Genomic DNA, 17,566 nt, shown 5'->3' on the forward strand with positions numbered 1-17,566 from the left:
CAGGTGAGATGGCATCTGGCTTTGTCAGAGGGATGTTTTCACTCACCACCAGTACAGAGAGAGTCACTTTTTTGACTTCATGTACTGAGATTCCAGTTGCTGTGCCTGAATATGCTGTACATATTGTTTCTAAAATGGTGCCTGGTGTGTAGAGAACTAAAAGAAAGAAAGATATGGTGGGTGATATTGAGGCTTTGGGAAAGGCTCCAAGGAGGGCCCTGAGAATGAGCCCCAGTTCAAAACACCTTAGCGATCCAGATTTTTAAAATTTATTTATTTACAGGATGTTGGCATCACTGGCAAGGCTGGCATTTATTGCTCATCCCTAATTTCCCTTGCGAAGGTGATGGTGAGCCGCCTTCTTGAACTGCTGCAGTCCTTGTGGTGAAGTTTCATAGAATCATAGAAATTTACAGCACATTCGGCCCATCGTGTCCATGCCGGCCGAAAAAGAGCTAACCAGCCTAATCTCAGTGCTCTCCAGTGCTGACTTTTGTTACAGTGGTTTGGTACAACTGAGTGGCTTGTAGGCTATTTCAGAGGGCAGTTAAGAGTCAACCACATTGCTGTGGGTCTGGAGTCAGATTGGGTAAGAAGAGCATGTTTCCTTCCTTAAAGGACATTAGTGAACCAGATGGGTTTTTATGACAATCTGGTAGTTTTATGGTCACCATTACTGACACTGGTATTTTAATTCCAGATTTTGTTTTTTAATTAACTGAATTTAAATCCCCCAGCTACCATGGTGGGATTTGAACTCATGTCGCCAGGCCTCTAGATTACTACTCCAGTACATAACCACTATGCTACCGTACCCCAAGATAGGTTGAACAAGTTGGGTCTATATACTTTAGAGAAGCCAAGACTCAGGCAATTTGTGACGTTTTTGTGCACGCTGACAAATTATTTCAATTACACTGTGGAGGACCAGGGTTCATGTGTTTAAATTAAACAAGGGAACAAATAGGTTAGATATTAGGTAGTTATTTCTTCTCAGAATAGTGGATCTATGGAACAGGTTGCCGGCTTTGTGGTGAGTCATCAGCATCATAGGCAGTCCCTCGGAATCGAAGAAGACTTGCTTCCACTCTAAAAATGAGTTCTTAGGTGAACTGAGTTCGTATTGAACAGTCCAATACGAGAACCACAGTCCCTGTCACAGGTGGGACAGATAGTCGTTGAGGGTAAGGGAGGGTGGGACAGGTTTGCCGCACGCTCCTTCTGCTGCCTGCGCTTGATTTCTGCATGTTCTCAGCGATGAGACTCGAGATGTTCAGCGCCCTCCCGGATGCACTTCCTCCACTTAGGCCGATCTTTGGCCAGGGACTCCCAGGTGTCAGTGGGGATGTTGCACTTTATCAGGGAGGCTTTGAGGGTGTCCTTGAAACGTTTTCTCTGTCCACCTTTGGCTCATTTGCCGTGAAGGAGTTCCGAGTAGAGCACTTGCTTTGGGAGAATCGTGTCTGGCATGCGAACAATGTGGCCTGCCCAGTGGAACTGATCGAGTGTGGTCAGTGCTTCAGTGCTGGGGGTGATGGCCTAGTCGAGGACGCTAACGTTGGTGCGTCTATCCTCCCAGGAAATTTGCAAGATCTTGACAATGAGATTCAACACCGCCTCCAGTGCACCAGTGCAGCCTTCGACCGCCTGAGGAAAAGAGTGTTCGAAGAACAGGCCCTCAAATCTGCCACCAAGTAGTAATACCTGCCCTGCTGTATGGCTCAGAGACCTGGACCATGTACAGTAGACACCTCAAGTCGCTGGAGAAATACCATCAACAATGTCTCCGCAAGATCCTTTGTGGTGAGTGCTGAATCACTGTATACCTTCAAGAGAGAGCTGAACCTGGTGCCTGGCTGGAGCAGTCCCTGGTGTCACAGTGTATTGACATTAGTAAATAAAGCCAACACTGCAAGTTCTGGATATGTCAATAACAGAGTAAAATGGATCATCCCACAGGAAAATATTCAGATTGTGGTTCATAATTATTGAGTGAGCTCCGTGATAAATTTAAATATGCATCTTTACTTGCATCAGTCACTACAGCCAATCATTGTATGGGACGGTTAAGGACAATGATGAGGCACGACAGAAAATGTATTTCTTGAAAAAAATGGAAAAACTACAAGTAACTTCCATTTCAAATAGTGTTGAGATTTTGTATAAATAAAATTTAGGATATTTTGCTGAAAAAAAAGACTGAAAAACTCGACTAAAATCAAGTGCCTGTAAAATTGTGTGGAAGCAATATGCAAAAGAAAATATAAATTAAAAAAAAAAATCCTAGAGGTCTACTTTTGATTTACCTGTGAGGTGGTTACTTTAGTAATTCGGGTTCTTGATTTAGTTTCATCATTGGCGAAGCAGGAGTTGGAACTGAATCTGTGATTTCCAACCCCTTATCCACTTGACAGAAAATAGCAGAGACTCTCATATTTTTACATCTGTAGGTTTAAAAAAATAAAAACTTGCATTTATATAGCACCTTTCACCACCACCCCCCAGAAGTCCCAAAGCACTTTACAGCCAATGAAGTACTTTTGAAGTGTAGTCACTGTTACGCAGCAGCCAATATGCGCACAGCAAGCTCCCACAAACAACAATGTGATAATGACCAGGGCATCTGTTTTAGTGATGTTGATTGAGTGATAAATATTGGCCAGGACACCGGGAATAGCTTTTCTTTGAAATAGTGCCATGGGATCGTTTACATCCACCTGAGAGTGCAGACAAGGCCTCGGTTTCGTCTCATCTGAAAGATGACACCTCCGACAGTGCAGCGCTCCGCTGGAAAGTCAGCCTGGATTTATATGTGCTCAAGTCTTATGGGCGTTAAACCCACAACCTTGTGATTCAGAGGCGAGAGTGCTACCTGCTGAGCCACAGCTGATAGCAAGAACCAGGAAGCGGCGGAGGTCCCGCCCCGATTGCTGGTTCATTGGGCTGCGGGAGCCGGAGGGCGGAGGATCTGCTCTCTGTATCCAATGGGGCGGTTGTGTGTAAGGAGCCCGGGCCGGTTATATAAGCGGCTCATTATTTATTGATTGCCAGGATTTGCGGCGGCACGTGAAGCGCAGCAATAACACTCAGCAATGTTACAGGGACTATGAAGCCGGGGCAGGAAGAGCAATGTATCTCTCTGATCCGTCTGTACAGCCTGCTTCTCTAGCTATTGGGTCGGCTCTAAGGCTTCCACCCCTCCTGCGCTAAAACCAATTGTTAGCTGGGTTTTAAAAGGGGCTGGCTAGTTTCGTTTTGCAAAGCGACTCGCCGCAGAAAGTGGTCAGTTTCCGCGTCAGTAGGGGGGAGGGCTGGGGGGTTTGTGGTCTTTGGCGGTGTGCGCTTTGACTCTTTGCATTCATTAGGAGCTTTATTTATCTCAGTGTATTTGTATCATGGCTGATGCGCTGCCTTCGTTGCCGCTGTGCGTCCGCCTGTCCTATGCGGTTGGACACTTTCTGAACGATTTGTGCGCGTCCATGTGGTTCACTTATCTCTTGGTGTACTACCACACGGTCCTGGGCATCAACAACTACAACGCCGGTATCTTGCTGCTGATCGGGCAAGTGGCGGACGGGCTCTGCACCCCACTCATCGGCTTCGAGTCGGATCGCACTCGCGGTTGCGGGCGATACGGGAAGAGGAAGACGTGGCATCTTATTGGTGAGTGCAAAAAGCTGTTTTTGTTTTCTCGTTATTGCACCGTGTGTGTATTTAAACGTGTATGGGGCTCGTCAAGCTAAACCAATCGATCCGATCGCCCTCCCCTCCTGTGTGCTGGAGCCACCCACACAAGGTGGTGGTGGTTCAGTGTTTACATAATGATCCTCCATGCGGGTAGATAATGGCTGTGATTTATACTGTCGCCGTCAACATTCTCAAAATGAGTTTTTAAACCAATTGATGGACCCAATGACCATTGAAAATAATGCTTGGTTGAGGAATTTAGATGCAGGGTCAAGGCTCCATTTATGTCAATGAAAGCACCAAGGTTGAATCCAGCTGGGGAGGAGGTGAATCGAGTAGTGATGAGACCATAACAACTTGTATTTATATAGTGCCTCTAATGTAGGAAAGCTTTACAAGAATGTAACAGGATTAAAAATTGACACTGAGCCAAAAGTGGAGACCGACTAGCATCTTGGTCAAAGAGGTCCTGAAAGGAGGAGAGAGCAAGATGGAGAGATTTAGGGAGAGTATTCCAGGGATGAGGGCCAAGGCATGGTGGCCAAAGTGAACATATCCATGGCTGGAGGAGGTTACAGAGATGGGAAGGGGGCGAGGCCTTGGAGGGATTTGAACATGAGGAACAAAGGGACCTTGGAGTGTGTGTCTGCAGATCCCTGAAGCTAGCAGGCCAGGTAGATAAGGTTGTTAAGAAGGCATACGGAATACTTGCCTTTTATTAGCCCAGACATAGAATATAAGAGCAAGGAGGTTATGCTTGAACTGTATAAAACACTGATTAGGCCACAGCTAGAGTACTGTGTGCAGTTCTGGTCACCACATTACAGGAAAGATGTGATTGCAAGCGAGGGTGCAGAGAAGATTTACAAGGATGTTGCCTGGAGTGGAGAATTTTAGTTATGAGGAAAGATTGGATAAACTGGGTTTGTTTTCTTTGGAACAGAGGAGGTTGAGAGGGGACCTTTTATTGAGGTGTAGAACATTATGAGGGGCCTAGTTAGAGTGGATAGGAAGGATCTATTTCCCTTAGCAGAGGGGTCAACAACCAGGGGGCATAGTTTTAAAGTAATTGGTAGGAGGCTTAGAGGGGATTTGAGGGGAAATTTCTTCACCCAGAGGGTGGTGGGAGTCTGGAACTCACTGGCTGAAAAGGTAGTAGAGGCAGAAACCCTCACCACATTTTAAAAAGTACTTGGATGGGTACTTTAAAGTACTGTAACCTATATGGCTACAGACCAAGAACTGGAAAGTGGGATTAGGCTGGGAAAGCTCTTTGTTGGCTGGCGAGGACACGATGGGCCGAAATGGCCTTCCTCCGTGCTGTAAATTTCTATGATTCTATGTGTGTTTTGGTTGAGCTCAAGTTTATGGAAAGTGGAAGATGGGAGGCTAGGAGAGCATTGGAATAGTCTAGTCTGCAGGTAACAAAAGCATAGATGAGGGTATCAGTAATAGATGGGCAGGGCTGAGACATGCTGTCGTGGAGGTCGGTGATATCTGATGGAGAGGATATGTGGGCAGAAGCTCAGCTCGGGCTCAAGTAGGATGGTAAGGCTGCAATCAGTCTGGTTCAGCCTCAAACTGTGGCTAGGGAGGGCAATAGAATCGGTGGCTAGGGAACAGAGTTTGTGGTGGGCTTCATTCTTCCCAATGCTTAATTAAAGGCAATTGCAGCTCATCCAGGACTGGTTGTTTGACAAGTAGTCCGACAAAACTGATGCAGTGGAGGCAGGGCCGGATTAAGGCTGTGAGGGAAGGGCCTATATATTGCATACAATTCATAAAATCATCAAACAAATATAAATGTATATTTATCCAAATTTAACAACTAACTAAAATCAAAGCTATGTAAAATAAAAAATAAAAAAACAGCATACAATTCAAACTGAGAATGGTTTCTTCCTGGCTTTAAACTGTGATATCAAACACACAATTCTCTGAATACATATTTTCAAAAAAATGCTGGTAAGCTCCTGGCCTTGACTGTGGCAAACATATGACAAAAATCAAAGCCTATGCACATTTTTCTTGCTTAAACTGCAATATCAAACACACGATTCTCTGAATACGTCTCTTCAAACAAAGACTGCTTTATTCCTGGCCTTAGCTGTGGCAAAGTCGTGAATAATATCATCAAAATTTAATGACATTAAAAAAAAAACTATTAAAAAAATAGTTTGGCACACATATATGAATAATCTAACAGTAGATAGTGTGTTGTCATTCTGATGGTATGAGGACAAATATTGACCAGTTGGATAAAATGAGGGGATGGCAAAGCCTAATCCTCACACAGCTACATGAACTGCAAAATTTAGAAAAGCCAGGTTAGAAAGTATTTGAATCAGTTTTTCCCCAAAGAAAACAGTATTGAGATGACTTATCTTGACAAAAACTACTTGGCTTGAGAACACAGGTCAGAATAACATAAGAGTATAGGAAAAAGAAAGCAGCTAAGGGTCACAAGTGCTTATCGCAGCTGCCCTCCCCCCAAAAAACAAATGCATAATTTCAATATAATCTTTGAGACTTAATTTATAATATTCATGTTTTACCTCTAGTAGGGGTATTACTTTCAAAAGATAGATGAAAATTCTTCTTCATCCTTTTGTAAGCATTCACAATGATCAAACCTGATGTTATTTATGCATTTATCCTATGAACTGCATACATAACTCTCTGGGTGAATTTTTTTGATATTTATGCGTGTTTCAAGATTGTCACAGAATTTTTTGCACACTTTGAGCCATAAGGATCTGATATTTTGCACCTCCTGAAGATCTAATTATGCAGTTATAGATATTGCTTAACTAACCTTGTGACAAAGCTTTAGGGCTGAAAGTTGAGGGCCTAAGGCTCCAGCCTTATTAGCCTATGGGTTAATTCGTGGGGGAGGCAGTACTTGCACTAGGGTAAGGGACTTTGGCTGGGGGAGGGATGCACTGGCCTTGTTTTATTCATTCAGGGAATGTGGGCATTGCTGGCAAGGCCAGCATTTATTGCCCACCCTTAATTACCCTTGAACACAACTGAGTGGCTTGCTAGGCAGTTAAGAGTCAACCTGAATCTGACGTCACACATCGGCCAGACCGGGTAAGGACGGCAGATTTCCATCCCTAAAGGACATTAGTGAACCAGATGGGTTTTTACGACTGGTCACCATTACTGACACTAGCTTTTTATTCCAGATTTATTTTAATTGAATTTAAATTCCCCAACTGCCGTGTGAGATTTGAACCCTCATCTCTGGATTACTAGTCCAGTAACATAACCATTATGCCACCGTACCTACCTATTTCAAGATATTGTGACAGTGATTTGCATATGTTTTTAAAATGATTTATACTCTTCCAGCACAGATATTTCAAGGAGGACAGATACTTGGGGAAAAACGGGTATTGAGCAATATGGAGAAAGGATAGGCCATCGGGAATAAAAAGATAAAGCTGACCTGGCTAATAATATGGCAGATCAGGTTTAATGGACTCCATGACCGACTGCTGACTTGTCTTGTAGCAACCTGGTATCAGAAGCCCCAAGAACTGACTGCATCGTTGAATCCCCAATATGCAAAGTGTGCTGATTCCTCTATAATCTTGCTGTTTGATGGCTGTCAAATATATAATTTAGCCCAGTCTCCATGGCTCTGTTTTTGTTGGGCCAATGGAGTGACAGTATCACTGGGACAAATGTCTTTACAGATGCTGTCCCTCCCCCATCCAGAGGTGGGTAGCACTAAAAGCAAAACCAGTGGGTCAGTCAATGAAACACACATGCAAGATTATTTATATGGTAATTTGATTCTCTTTGCTTACAAGGCACCGAGGTTAACAACTGTATGGATGAGGGTTTCAACATCAGATAAGGTGAGGCGGGGTGGATATGGGTGATGTTATAGGGAGAAATAGGCCGTCTTTATAATGGAGAGGAAACGGAAAGCTACGGCCTCCACATAGCCCCAGCCTCCACCACTGTATATTTTGCCAGTGGCATTTTTATTTAGGTTTGTGAAGAAAAGTTGCATTCCCTCGTTTTATTTTTCATTGCACATTCATGATGTTGCATTGTGTATGGGCATGATTTATAGAAGAGATTACCTATTGCATTTCATTTAAAACTGGACTTGGAAAGTTCAGTTAAAATGAACATTTTTGTTTAGGATTTTGTTTTCTATAGTGTTCTAATACATTGGTATTTCAGTACCATGTGCCACAATATGTTGGAATGGAGGTTCATGTCTGCAGGTGCCTCTTGTGCAAGTTCCAAATCATCAGATGGAGTCATGATAGTCATTTGCCTTCTACCGGGGAGGGAAGATTGGAACCTTTGGTCCCCAGCCATTCTTGCCCACTTTCCAATAGCACTAAGGGAGAACTGGGAAATTCTAGCCGAATAATGGTGTGAGATAGGGAGAGAAGACTAAGATACAAGGTAAGGATTCCAGCAATCTAAAATACTTACTGAGCCTTTGTATTTTGCGGGATAAAATCAACAAATCACTATAAAATAGCGTTTGATCCAGAATGTCTCTTCAATGAACCTATTATTGAACTTGAAGCATGTTTCACAGACCTGAAAGCAGTCAGATTAAAATAAGATGAACTTGTTGTAATGTATGCACCTCTGAGTATGCTCACAGGTTTGTAGAGCTATTGCCATGTGAGTGGGTTAGCCAGTCATGTGATGTTCACAAGACTCAATAAAACCCCAGTCAGTTGGGTCTCAGTCTGCCATGATGAGGAATGCAGTTGTGAGCCTAGTGGATGAACTGATGTGTAGTGTGATTGCTAAACCTTTGTTAATAAACCAACTAGTTCTTAAAAGCAACGTGTTGCTATGAATTCTTAAGAGCCCATGAAGCAAATACATTATACTTGCTTCCTGTTACAAGTTTCGGGTCTGCCTTCGGATATTCTCTAGGGCACGGCTGGTCCCTCCCTGTTCCTTCTGTGGGTGAGCTGACCTGGTATATCTATCTAGACAAGATCTAACCACCTTCATTTCTTTTAGCTTCCAGCTGTTGCAGAACTTTGTTCAAAACCCAACTTTCATCTAACTATGGATTTTCCTTTTTCTATTAATTCTGACTAGGAAGTAGATGAATGGTATGCCTGATCGCTTCTCATTGTAGGGATTCACCAGCCAGCCTGTCAGCATAACTGATTACTGCTTCTCCTTGGATCCTATTTTCTTCAGATACCTCATGCACTGTCCACAATACATTAGGTGTGGAGATTTGCTAGCCACCACATTGGGATGAGATGATTTGCTTAACATCCTTGATTTTCCTGGGTAATGGACGTGTGATGAGACAATAGACTCTCGTACCAATTTGAAATAGACTGAGAATGTGATTATTTTCCAAACAGTATTTTGCTTTTGTGATATTTTCCAAACTGTCTTGTCTGGCTTCAATGCAAATTCTACAATGCCTGCAGCCTTTCTTTCTAAACCTTTGCAAATTCATTTTATATATTAAAAAAAAAAAAATCTGTGAAGGAAAGAGTCAAAAATCCCAAAATGTGCCACTTGGATAATACAACCTTACATTTTATGACTTCTCAAAGCAATATTTTTAGTGTTATCTAAATTATATTCTCACCCATGCAGAATTAAAAAAAAAGACTTGCATTTAAATAGGAGCCTTTCCCGACCACTGGATGTCCCACAGTGCTTTACAGCCAATGAAGTATCTGTACTTTTTTGAAGTTGTAAGAGTAATGGGAATGGAAATTTTACCAAAATTTGCATAAGTTTATATTGTGATTTCAAGTTACCGCATGATCGAGTTAGATGTTTCGCGTGTAGTTTGAATCATTGCAATTTGCAAGAGGACTTCTGTAAAGGGGAAGCTGGACAAGCTTGGCTTTTTAATATAATTTCCTAACAACAGCTTCTAAGCATATGCTGAAAATTAAATAAACTTTTTTATATAATTTAAGTTAGGGTATTTATCGAGAAATACAGCTCCCCAATAACCCAGTGGGTATACCTATCATCTAGTGTGATACTGAGGCATTTAGAATAGGAAGATCCCTGCTGGCAACATATTTGCCTTCAAATTCTTGCGCTAGGGTGTCCTGACTGGAATGTGCACATGTGGCGTTGGTAGATTTTTATATTCATGTAGGATGTGGGTGTCGCTGACCATTCCTAATTGTCCTTAACTGAGAGGCCTGCTCGACCATTTCAGAGGGCAGTTAAGAGATAACCACAACTGTGGGTCTGGAGTCAGAGGCCAGACCAGGTAAGGACGGCAGATAGGATGGTAGATTTCCTTCCCTAAGGACATTAGCGAACCAGAGTTTTTACGACATTATATAGTCACCGTTACTGATACTAGCTTATAAATTCCCCGCTGGTGGGATTTGAACTCCTGTCTCTGGATCGTTAGTCCCGGCCTCTGCATTACTAGTCCAGTAACATAATCTCTGTGCTACTATTCCCCTGAAGACATACGCAGCTCAGCTACGACTTACGACTTCCCATCTCTTCTCCACCCCCCCCCCCCCCCCCCCCCCCCCCCCCCAGCTCAGTATTCATTGTCCCGTCTCATCCATTAAGAATGGCCACCAGTGTAGACTGCTACTGTTGTGTGCTGTACTGTACCCTAGCACCAACAAGTATCATCAGAATGTGAGATGAGAAAGATGGTGATTATTTTAACTGAACCGTTCTCCTCCTCCCCCAACCTGCCCACAACTTCAATGTGATGCTCATTTAGTTTCTCGGGTTTAAAAAAAAAATTCAAATTCACAGGAAATCTAATGAGCTGAAAGCAGAGAGCACAATTAAATGATTAACAACAATCTTTGAGATTTTAGAACTGGAAAGGGTGATATCATACAGAACAAAATGCAATGGCTTTGGTAGACTGTAACTAGGTGGGTACAGCAAGGATAAGTGATTGGGCCTCTACTGTACACAATCTATAATCAGTGATTTGGTAATGATACAAAGCTAGGTGGGAATATAAGTTGTGAGGAGGATGCAAAGAGACTTCTTCAAGGGGATATAGACAAGCTAAGTGAGTGGGCAGGAACAGGGCAAATGGAATATAATGGTGAGAAATCTGAAGTTGTCCACTTTGGTAGGAAAAATAGAAAAGCAGAGTATTTGTTTTTGAAACAGTGAGAAATTGGGAAATGCTGGTGCTCAGTGGGACCTGTACACTTTTTCAGTGATTTGTGAACACACAGGTATGGCAAGCAATTAAGAAAGCAAATGGTACGTTGGCCTTTATTACAAGAGGATTTGAGTGTAAGAGTAAAGATGTCTTACTGCAGTTATATAGGGCCCTGGTGAGACCACACTTGGAGTATTGTGTACAGTTTTGATCTCCTTGCCTAAGGAAAGATCTACTTACCATAGAGGGAGTGCAATGAAGGTTCGCCAGACTGATTCCTGGGATTGGGGATTCTCCTATGAGGAGAGATTGAACAGACTAGGCCTATATTCTCTAGCGGTTAGAAGAATGAGAGGTGATCTCATTGAAACAAACAAAATTCTTACAGGGTAGATGCAGGGAGGATGTTTCCTCTGGCTGGGGAGTCTAGAACCAGGGGTCACAATCTCTGAATAAGGGGTTGGCCATTTAGGACTGAAATGAGGAGAAATTTATTCACCCAGAAGCTCAGTCGTTAGTATATTCAAGACAGAGATCAATAGAGTGTTAGATATTAAGGGAATCAAGAGACTTTGGGATAGTGCAGGCAAGTGGAGTTGAGTAAGATCATCAGCCATGATCTTATTGAATGGCGGAGCAGGCTCGAGGGGCCGAATGGCCTACTCCTGCTCCTAATTCTTATGTTCTTATCTGTTTCAACCTGTGTAATTTCCTTTGCCTTTTTAGAAGATGCTTTTCAGTAGTTTTCTATGCTGTATTTTCAGTTCAATTATAAATATTATCTGACAGCTCGCTCATTGATATCTGAAGCATTTGTTTTTTTAAAAAAAAAGCAAATGTTAAATGCAATCCACTGTTGCCCCTTTTTACTACAATCTGTACATAGTTTTGTTAACATTAACCATGGAAGTAAGTGGTTTTACTTTTCATGTTTTGAGCAGTGGTACTGTTTATGAATTAGCACACACCATTGAGACCTACAAAATCTTTAAAATAACTGGTAAACTAATCTCATTAAAGCATTTGGAATGTTTGCATTTCTGGATAAATGATTGAAAGGGATCTATTCATGTACTGTTACAAAGCCTCCTAAAATCCATTGCTGAAAGGATCCTGTGATACTGTTGTACTTGTCACATGGCAATCTTTACCTACAGAGTTATTTCACTTTCTACAGGATTATTGCTTGTTGAACATGGTCCTTACAGATTTACCGCCTTGTAACTTGCTGCTGTTTTCTGATTTTTAAATCTTTTCCTGAGTTCTCCTAATGGCAAAAGTTCCATTTTTGTGCTGTGCACTTCAGGTAATTGCTTCATTTCCCCACTACCCAACTCCAACTGCTGCCCGGCAGTGGACTGAGGAAACACTGATCATAATCAGCCGTCCTTCCTCCTTTGTCAGGAGCTCAAGCTATGAAATGTACACGTACAGTAGCAAACCTAGACAACAACAACAACAACAACTTGTATTTCTATAGCACCTTTAACGTAGTAAAACCTCCCAAGGTGCTTCACAGGTGCATTATCAAACAAAATTTAACACCAAGCCACATGAGGAGATATTAGGGTAGAGGACCAAAAGCTTGGTCAAATAAGTAGGTTTTAAGGAGTGTCTTAAAGGGGGGAATTCCAGAGCTTGGGGCCTTGACAGCTGAAGGCACAGCCACCAATGGTGGAGCGATTTTAAAATCAGGGCTGCTCAAGAGACCAGAATTGGAGGAGTGCAGATATCTCGGAGGATTGTGGGGTTGGAGGAGATTAGAAATAGGGAGGGGTGAGGCCATGGAGGGATTTGAAAACCAGGATGAGAATTTTAAAACCGTGGCATTCGACTAGACATTGGGTTAAAATAGACATGCAGCAAATACTTTTTCAGTTTCCCTTTTTTAAAAAAAAAAAAATCTGTCGCCTTGCTTTAGTAGCATCTGAAATATTTCCGATTTTTAATGAATGTGATAAGTTTGGTGATGGTCTTCATTCAAATTCATCTGTGCACCAACTGATCATTACTGTCCACAGCTCTGGTCTCCATGTTATTAAAAAATATATAGAGGCACTGGAGAAGGTGCAAACAAGATTTACAGTATTGAGACCAGGAAAGCTTGAACAGGCTGGGATTCTTGGGAGGAGGCTTGTGTGGAGCAGGAACACTGGCATTGGGCCAAATGGCCTGTGTCTGTGCTGTATATTCTATGTATTGTAATTGCGCACACAGGCACCGGGGCTTGTTTTTCCGAGAGATTTGCAACATGTTGAATAATTTGGCAATACTAGGAATCTCCTGTGTGTGTGCTACTTGATGCCTGCTGTCCATTGGCAAGAATGTATTGAGATTTGAACACATCCTAGTCTGTCTTCCAGGTGCTTTGACAATGGGAGAAGGTAAGGCGGCTGGCTGGTGGGTGTTGGTGGCTCCACTTTAGATTGAGATGGCCTGCATCTCCTTGTGCTGGTCAGGACACGGCCCTCTAACTGAGTCAGCTGTGTCTGCTGCTGTGGGGGCTGGCTGGTCTTGGGGCGTCTTATCAATTGGAGTGGATGGATGTGACTTATGAGACAGCAGCCTTGTCTTAATCTGAAAGACAATCATATCTCAAGATTCTTGTGGGGTTTTGTCATACTTCTGCTCAAATGAGCTAATTGTTAACAATAGGGATGCTAAAGTTGGTCTCGAGGGGACGACTTAGCTAGAGGGAAGTGAGAGGAAATCAGTCCGAGTTCCTGCTCTCTGGCTGTAATGGCCCTCTCGCGTGAGAGGCCTGCTGGCACTCGCTGTCTAGGCTTGTGCGTAAAGCCTTGACTTGCGATTTTATGAGGGCTGTTGGCATCTGTGGAGCCATTTCCAAACAAGAACACACCCCTTGAGCAGAGGAGCACTGCAAATTGCCATATGACAACATTGTGCAGAACTGACTCTGGCAAGTGTGTGAATTCAGAATTGCTCTTGCACAAGACTTTCATATCACTGAACGCCCATTTGTTGGGGCTTTATCAATGCTCTTGCCCTTGTTGAGACTTACACTGGTTAGTCAGATGTGTGAGGATGCCCCGTGCTGACTCTCCCTTTTTTTTAGTTCCATTAGTGCCTTGACCCACTCCGCAGTGATGCACCATCCTCGAGGACTCAGTCAGCATAAGAACAGAAACCTGTGATCACCAATGAAAACCTGCCTCCTTCCACTCGATATAACACGTGTGGTGCAGCTTTAAAAGCTTTTGCCTCCTGTTCATCCTGGCCCCATACAGTCTAGGACTAAATACATTTGGCGCACTTCTCAAGCTTTAAAAGGTTTTAGAAAACCAGGCGCATAGTACGACCAGCACATAAGGTGATCACTAAGCTTTACAGAATAGGAAAAAATTGGGTAGCCAGAAAGCAAGCAGTGTATTAAAATTATTGGGTATTTATTTAAAAGAATTGTATTTATTACTGCAAATAAAGAGAAGAAAGCTGAAAATACAGTGTCGGTCAGTCAGCATAAGAGGTCATTGTTAATGTCCTACTGAACTGTGTTCATTCTGTTAGTTGGCGTTTGTTTCTGCTGATAACCCTTCAACTAAGCTGGAGTTAATATTTTGATATTTCAACTAAGTGTTGATATTTGATGTCTCCAGATAAGAGGAAACTAACTGATGTCCTGTTTCTGACTGCTCCATTTTTGATCGGGGCGGAGGACCAGTGAGAGATCGGGGCCCAGGGGCAGCACGGGCCAGCCCACACTGCGATCTGTGGATAGTAGGAGCATGTGTGCGCACTAGGTCCATGCAGCAGAGCTTGGTCTCCGGTCGTCTTGGTTAACCCTTGCCACTGGATCAAGGCTTAGCTCTGTCAAGCCCGTGTGGTGGCTGGTGTGCAACGGTCACCCCACGTTAAAAGAATCCACGCCCAGGCATCTTCCACCCTTCAAGATGTAATTTGGGACCTAAAATGTCAGGATCCTCATTGAAACACCTGTGAACTAATCCCTTTATACTATACTACTTTGGTGCACACACTTCCCTTCTGACTAAGATTTTACATTTGATATGTTAACTTGTCGTTTCTCTCATCTGTTTCTTCCTGTTTTTTTTTTTGTTTATGCTGTCCCTCGGTGACAAAGCACAGGGGTCAGCTTTTAACTGTGTGTTTCTCTCATTTGTTATCTTGTTTTTACAAAGCTGGCTTTGTTTATCTTAGGTCTACTTTAGGAACATTGGTACCTTTTTTTTTAACTGGTTTAAATGAGAACATATTTCCCCTTCATTCATCATCAAAGTTCCCCTCGGCACAAAATGTCTGATGATCTAAATGTCATGCACAGCCTTCAGTGAAAGCAGGGAAGTTACATGGGGACTTCCTGGAACAAGTGTCATTTGTCGGCTGTTTAGTATAATTAAAGTCCATTGTAAATTCCTTCAGGAAGTGTGGGCTTGAACTTGACCGCGTGAGTAGTTCTGTAGCAGCTTGGGCATATGCCAGCAAACCGGCCAGCAGCTTGTCCTTGTATTGGTAAATGTGTTTGGGGGCGGGGTGGATATTGGGCCATGGCAGAGTTTATAAATTGGGGGAGCAGTAAGGGGATGAGAACTTTGTTCTAGTTTCAGATGGGTTAGGTTAGATTTATTCGATTCCATACGCCCTGTTGGGGTATTGCCCACACTGCTTGGTTGTTTTTGCAGTCCCAACTCTTGTCATTTGCAAATCTCCCCCACTTCCCCCCCCAACCATCCCTTTAATGTTCACGTGGATTCAACTTTTGTTTTTAGATATTTTGCTTGAAACTGGTAGAATCACATTTCCTATTATAATATCTTGAGACTTCTGACCATCCAGCCGTATCTCTAATAAGCACCTCTGCACAACGTGTTGCCACAGAAACCGCCCCAAATATGTTGGCTGTTTTATGAAAATGGGAATGTTACCAGCTTTTAAACGGGTTGTTTGGTGCAGCATTATGATAAATGTCACTATTAGCGATGAGACCCAACATGCTGGTTTTCAAAGATTTCAGTGTTAGGGAACCGCTGCACCCCCGCCCCCCCCCCCCCCCCCCCCATCCGACCACACTTATTGAGACTGCCTAGGGCACTCTCTAGAACCTCTGAAAGAATGTCCTCTATCAAAAGAAAATTTATCACACAGAAAATGTTTATTAGAATAGTGATAATTATGTGCTATGTAAGATTTAAAAATGAGGAAAGTAGAATATAGAATTCTCTGTTCTGCCCACAGTGTATGGTTTCTCTAAACCGAGATGGGTCGAAATATAATGAACAGTGTGGGATCACTTGTGGATAACCCAACCTGTGATCTAACTTTGTTTCTATAATGTCTGCAAACTGGACATTTCTGCTATTTTAAAGTTGTGTATTGCCCAGGACTTAAATCATCATCAACTTGCATTCATATAGCGCCTTTTAATGTTTCAAAGCGCTTCACCGGAGGAGCATTGATTCCGTTGGGGAGGCCTTCTCTTCCCGAGCTGCGAAGCGCGCTCCCGTCCTCCAGGTTCGGATGCAGAAGGTGCAGTCGTGTGTGACTGCTCAGCCAATCAGGTACAGTATTCCACAGCTTTCTCATTAATAGCAATGAGAGCTCTTATCTACTCAGAGAAAAAAAAACAAACACACTAAACACCATCATAAAAAATAAAAAACAATCCTTACATAATTGAAATTAAAGTTAGAGAAAAATATTTTTTAATATAATATATATATATATATATATTATATATATATATATATATATATATATACACAAGTTTTGTAATTAGGGTTAAAAATAAACTTGCCTTAGTGGGCAGGGTTTTTAAACAAAATGTGTTTTTTTTTAAACTAAATTTAATTGTGTATGTTTTAAAACTCTTATGCCTGTAAAAGGCTATGCAAGAGTTTTGAGGACATTTGCTGGACAAGATATGGGTAAAGCCCGCAATCTTGCCCTTGCCAATGTCCTCGCTCCCGATAAGCGTTGGATCTGTCCAGCTCCAGCTTTCTAGATCGGAAAAGCCGGTTTTCAGCGCATGCGCGTTGTGCAATGCCTTCCCGGGTCCATAGACACTCGGTACAGACCCGGGGAGGCTGGGATTGTTGAGTCCGTAGGACTTTCCAAATGAAAGCCGATGGAATGCTGACTTAAAATTGAGTTTGCCTTATTCTTTGGGTTCCTTTTAGAATTTCTTGGCTGATGAACAAATGTTGGGGATCCAGAAATCCATTTATTCTTTCTATTCTGGAACCTGACCATGTGCCAACAATTACCTTGCACAATGTGCCGCTTGGTGTGATCTTGTACCTAGAATAAATGTGCTGTTGGTGCTTGTCTATTTAGGAGGAATTATGCCACTGTTCATGTACTCTCTTAAATAGTCTGTCAGTCTTCAACAGTCGAACTGTCTTTAAAATCTGATTTAAATTGATCTTCCTTTTAAAAACAGATTTAAGCCGGAACACTTTTGAAATAGGGTTGCAATCCTTTTGCAATCGAAAACTAGGAACGCAGGAGATTGGATTGTGACATGCTCTTTGTTTTATTGACTGGAAATTTATTGAAACGCTTACTGAAGAAAAAACTTGGATTTATATAGTGTCCTTTACACCCTCTGAATATCCCATAACCTTTAATATCTAAAGTATCCATGTCACAAGACCCCGCATTGGGTGGGCTATTATTTCTAAAATCATACTGTACGTTAGAAATTTGTGCACAGGTTGCTCAAAAACAAGGTTCTGGTAACTAAGGAACAGTTCTTTAGTATTATCACAGGATACT

The 17,566-nt window shown here is 42.4% G+C and overlaps 1 protein-coding gene across 1 annotated transcript in view; it reads left to right on the top strand.

Annotated features, from left to right (window-relative positions):
* Nucleotides 1-3,065: 3,065 nt before the first annotated feature.
* LOC139229160 (major facilitator superfamily domain-containing protein 12-like) overlaps nucleotides 3,066-17,566 on the top strand; it is a 68,433-nt gene continuing 53,932 nt past the window's right edge. Inside the window, exon 1 of the mRNA XM_070860822.1 lies at nucleotides 3,066-3,663. Within this exon, the coding sequence (XP_070716923.1) occupies nucleotides 3,396-3,663 (268 nt within the window). The 5' untranslated portion in view covers nucleotides 3,066-3,395. The remainder of the gene's footprint in view (nucleotides 3,664-17,566) is intronic.

Source organism: Pristiophorus japonicus, chromosome 18 (genome assembly GCF_044704955.1).
Source record: "Pristiophorus japonicus isolate sPriJap1 chromosome 18, sPriJap1.hap1, whole genome shotgun sequence".
Classification (NCBI taxonomy): Eukaryota; Metazoa; Chordata; class Chondrichthyes; family Pristiophoridae; genus Pristiophorus; species Pristiophorus japonicus.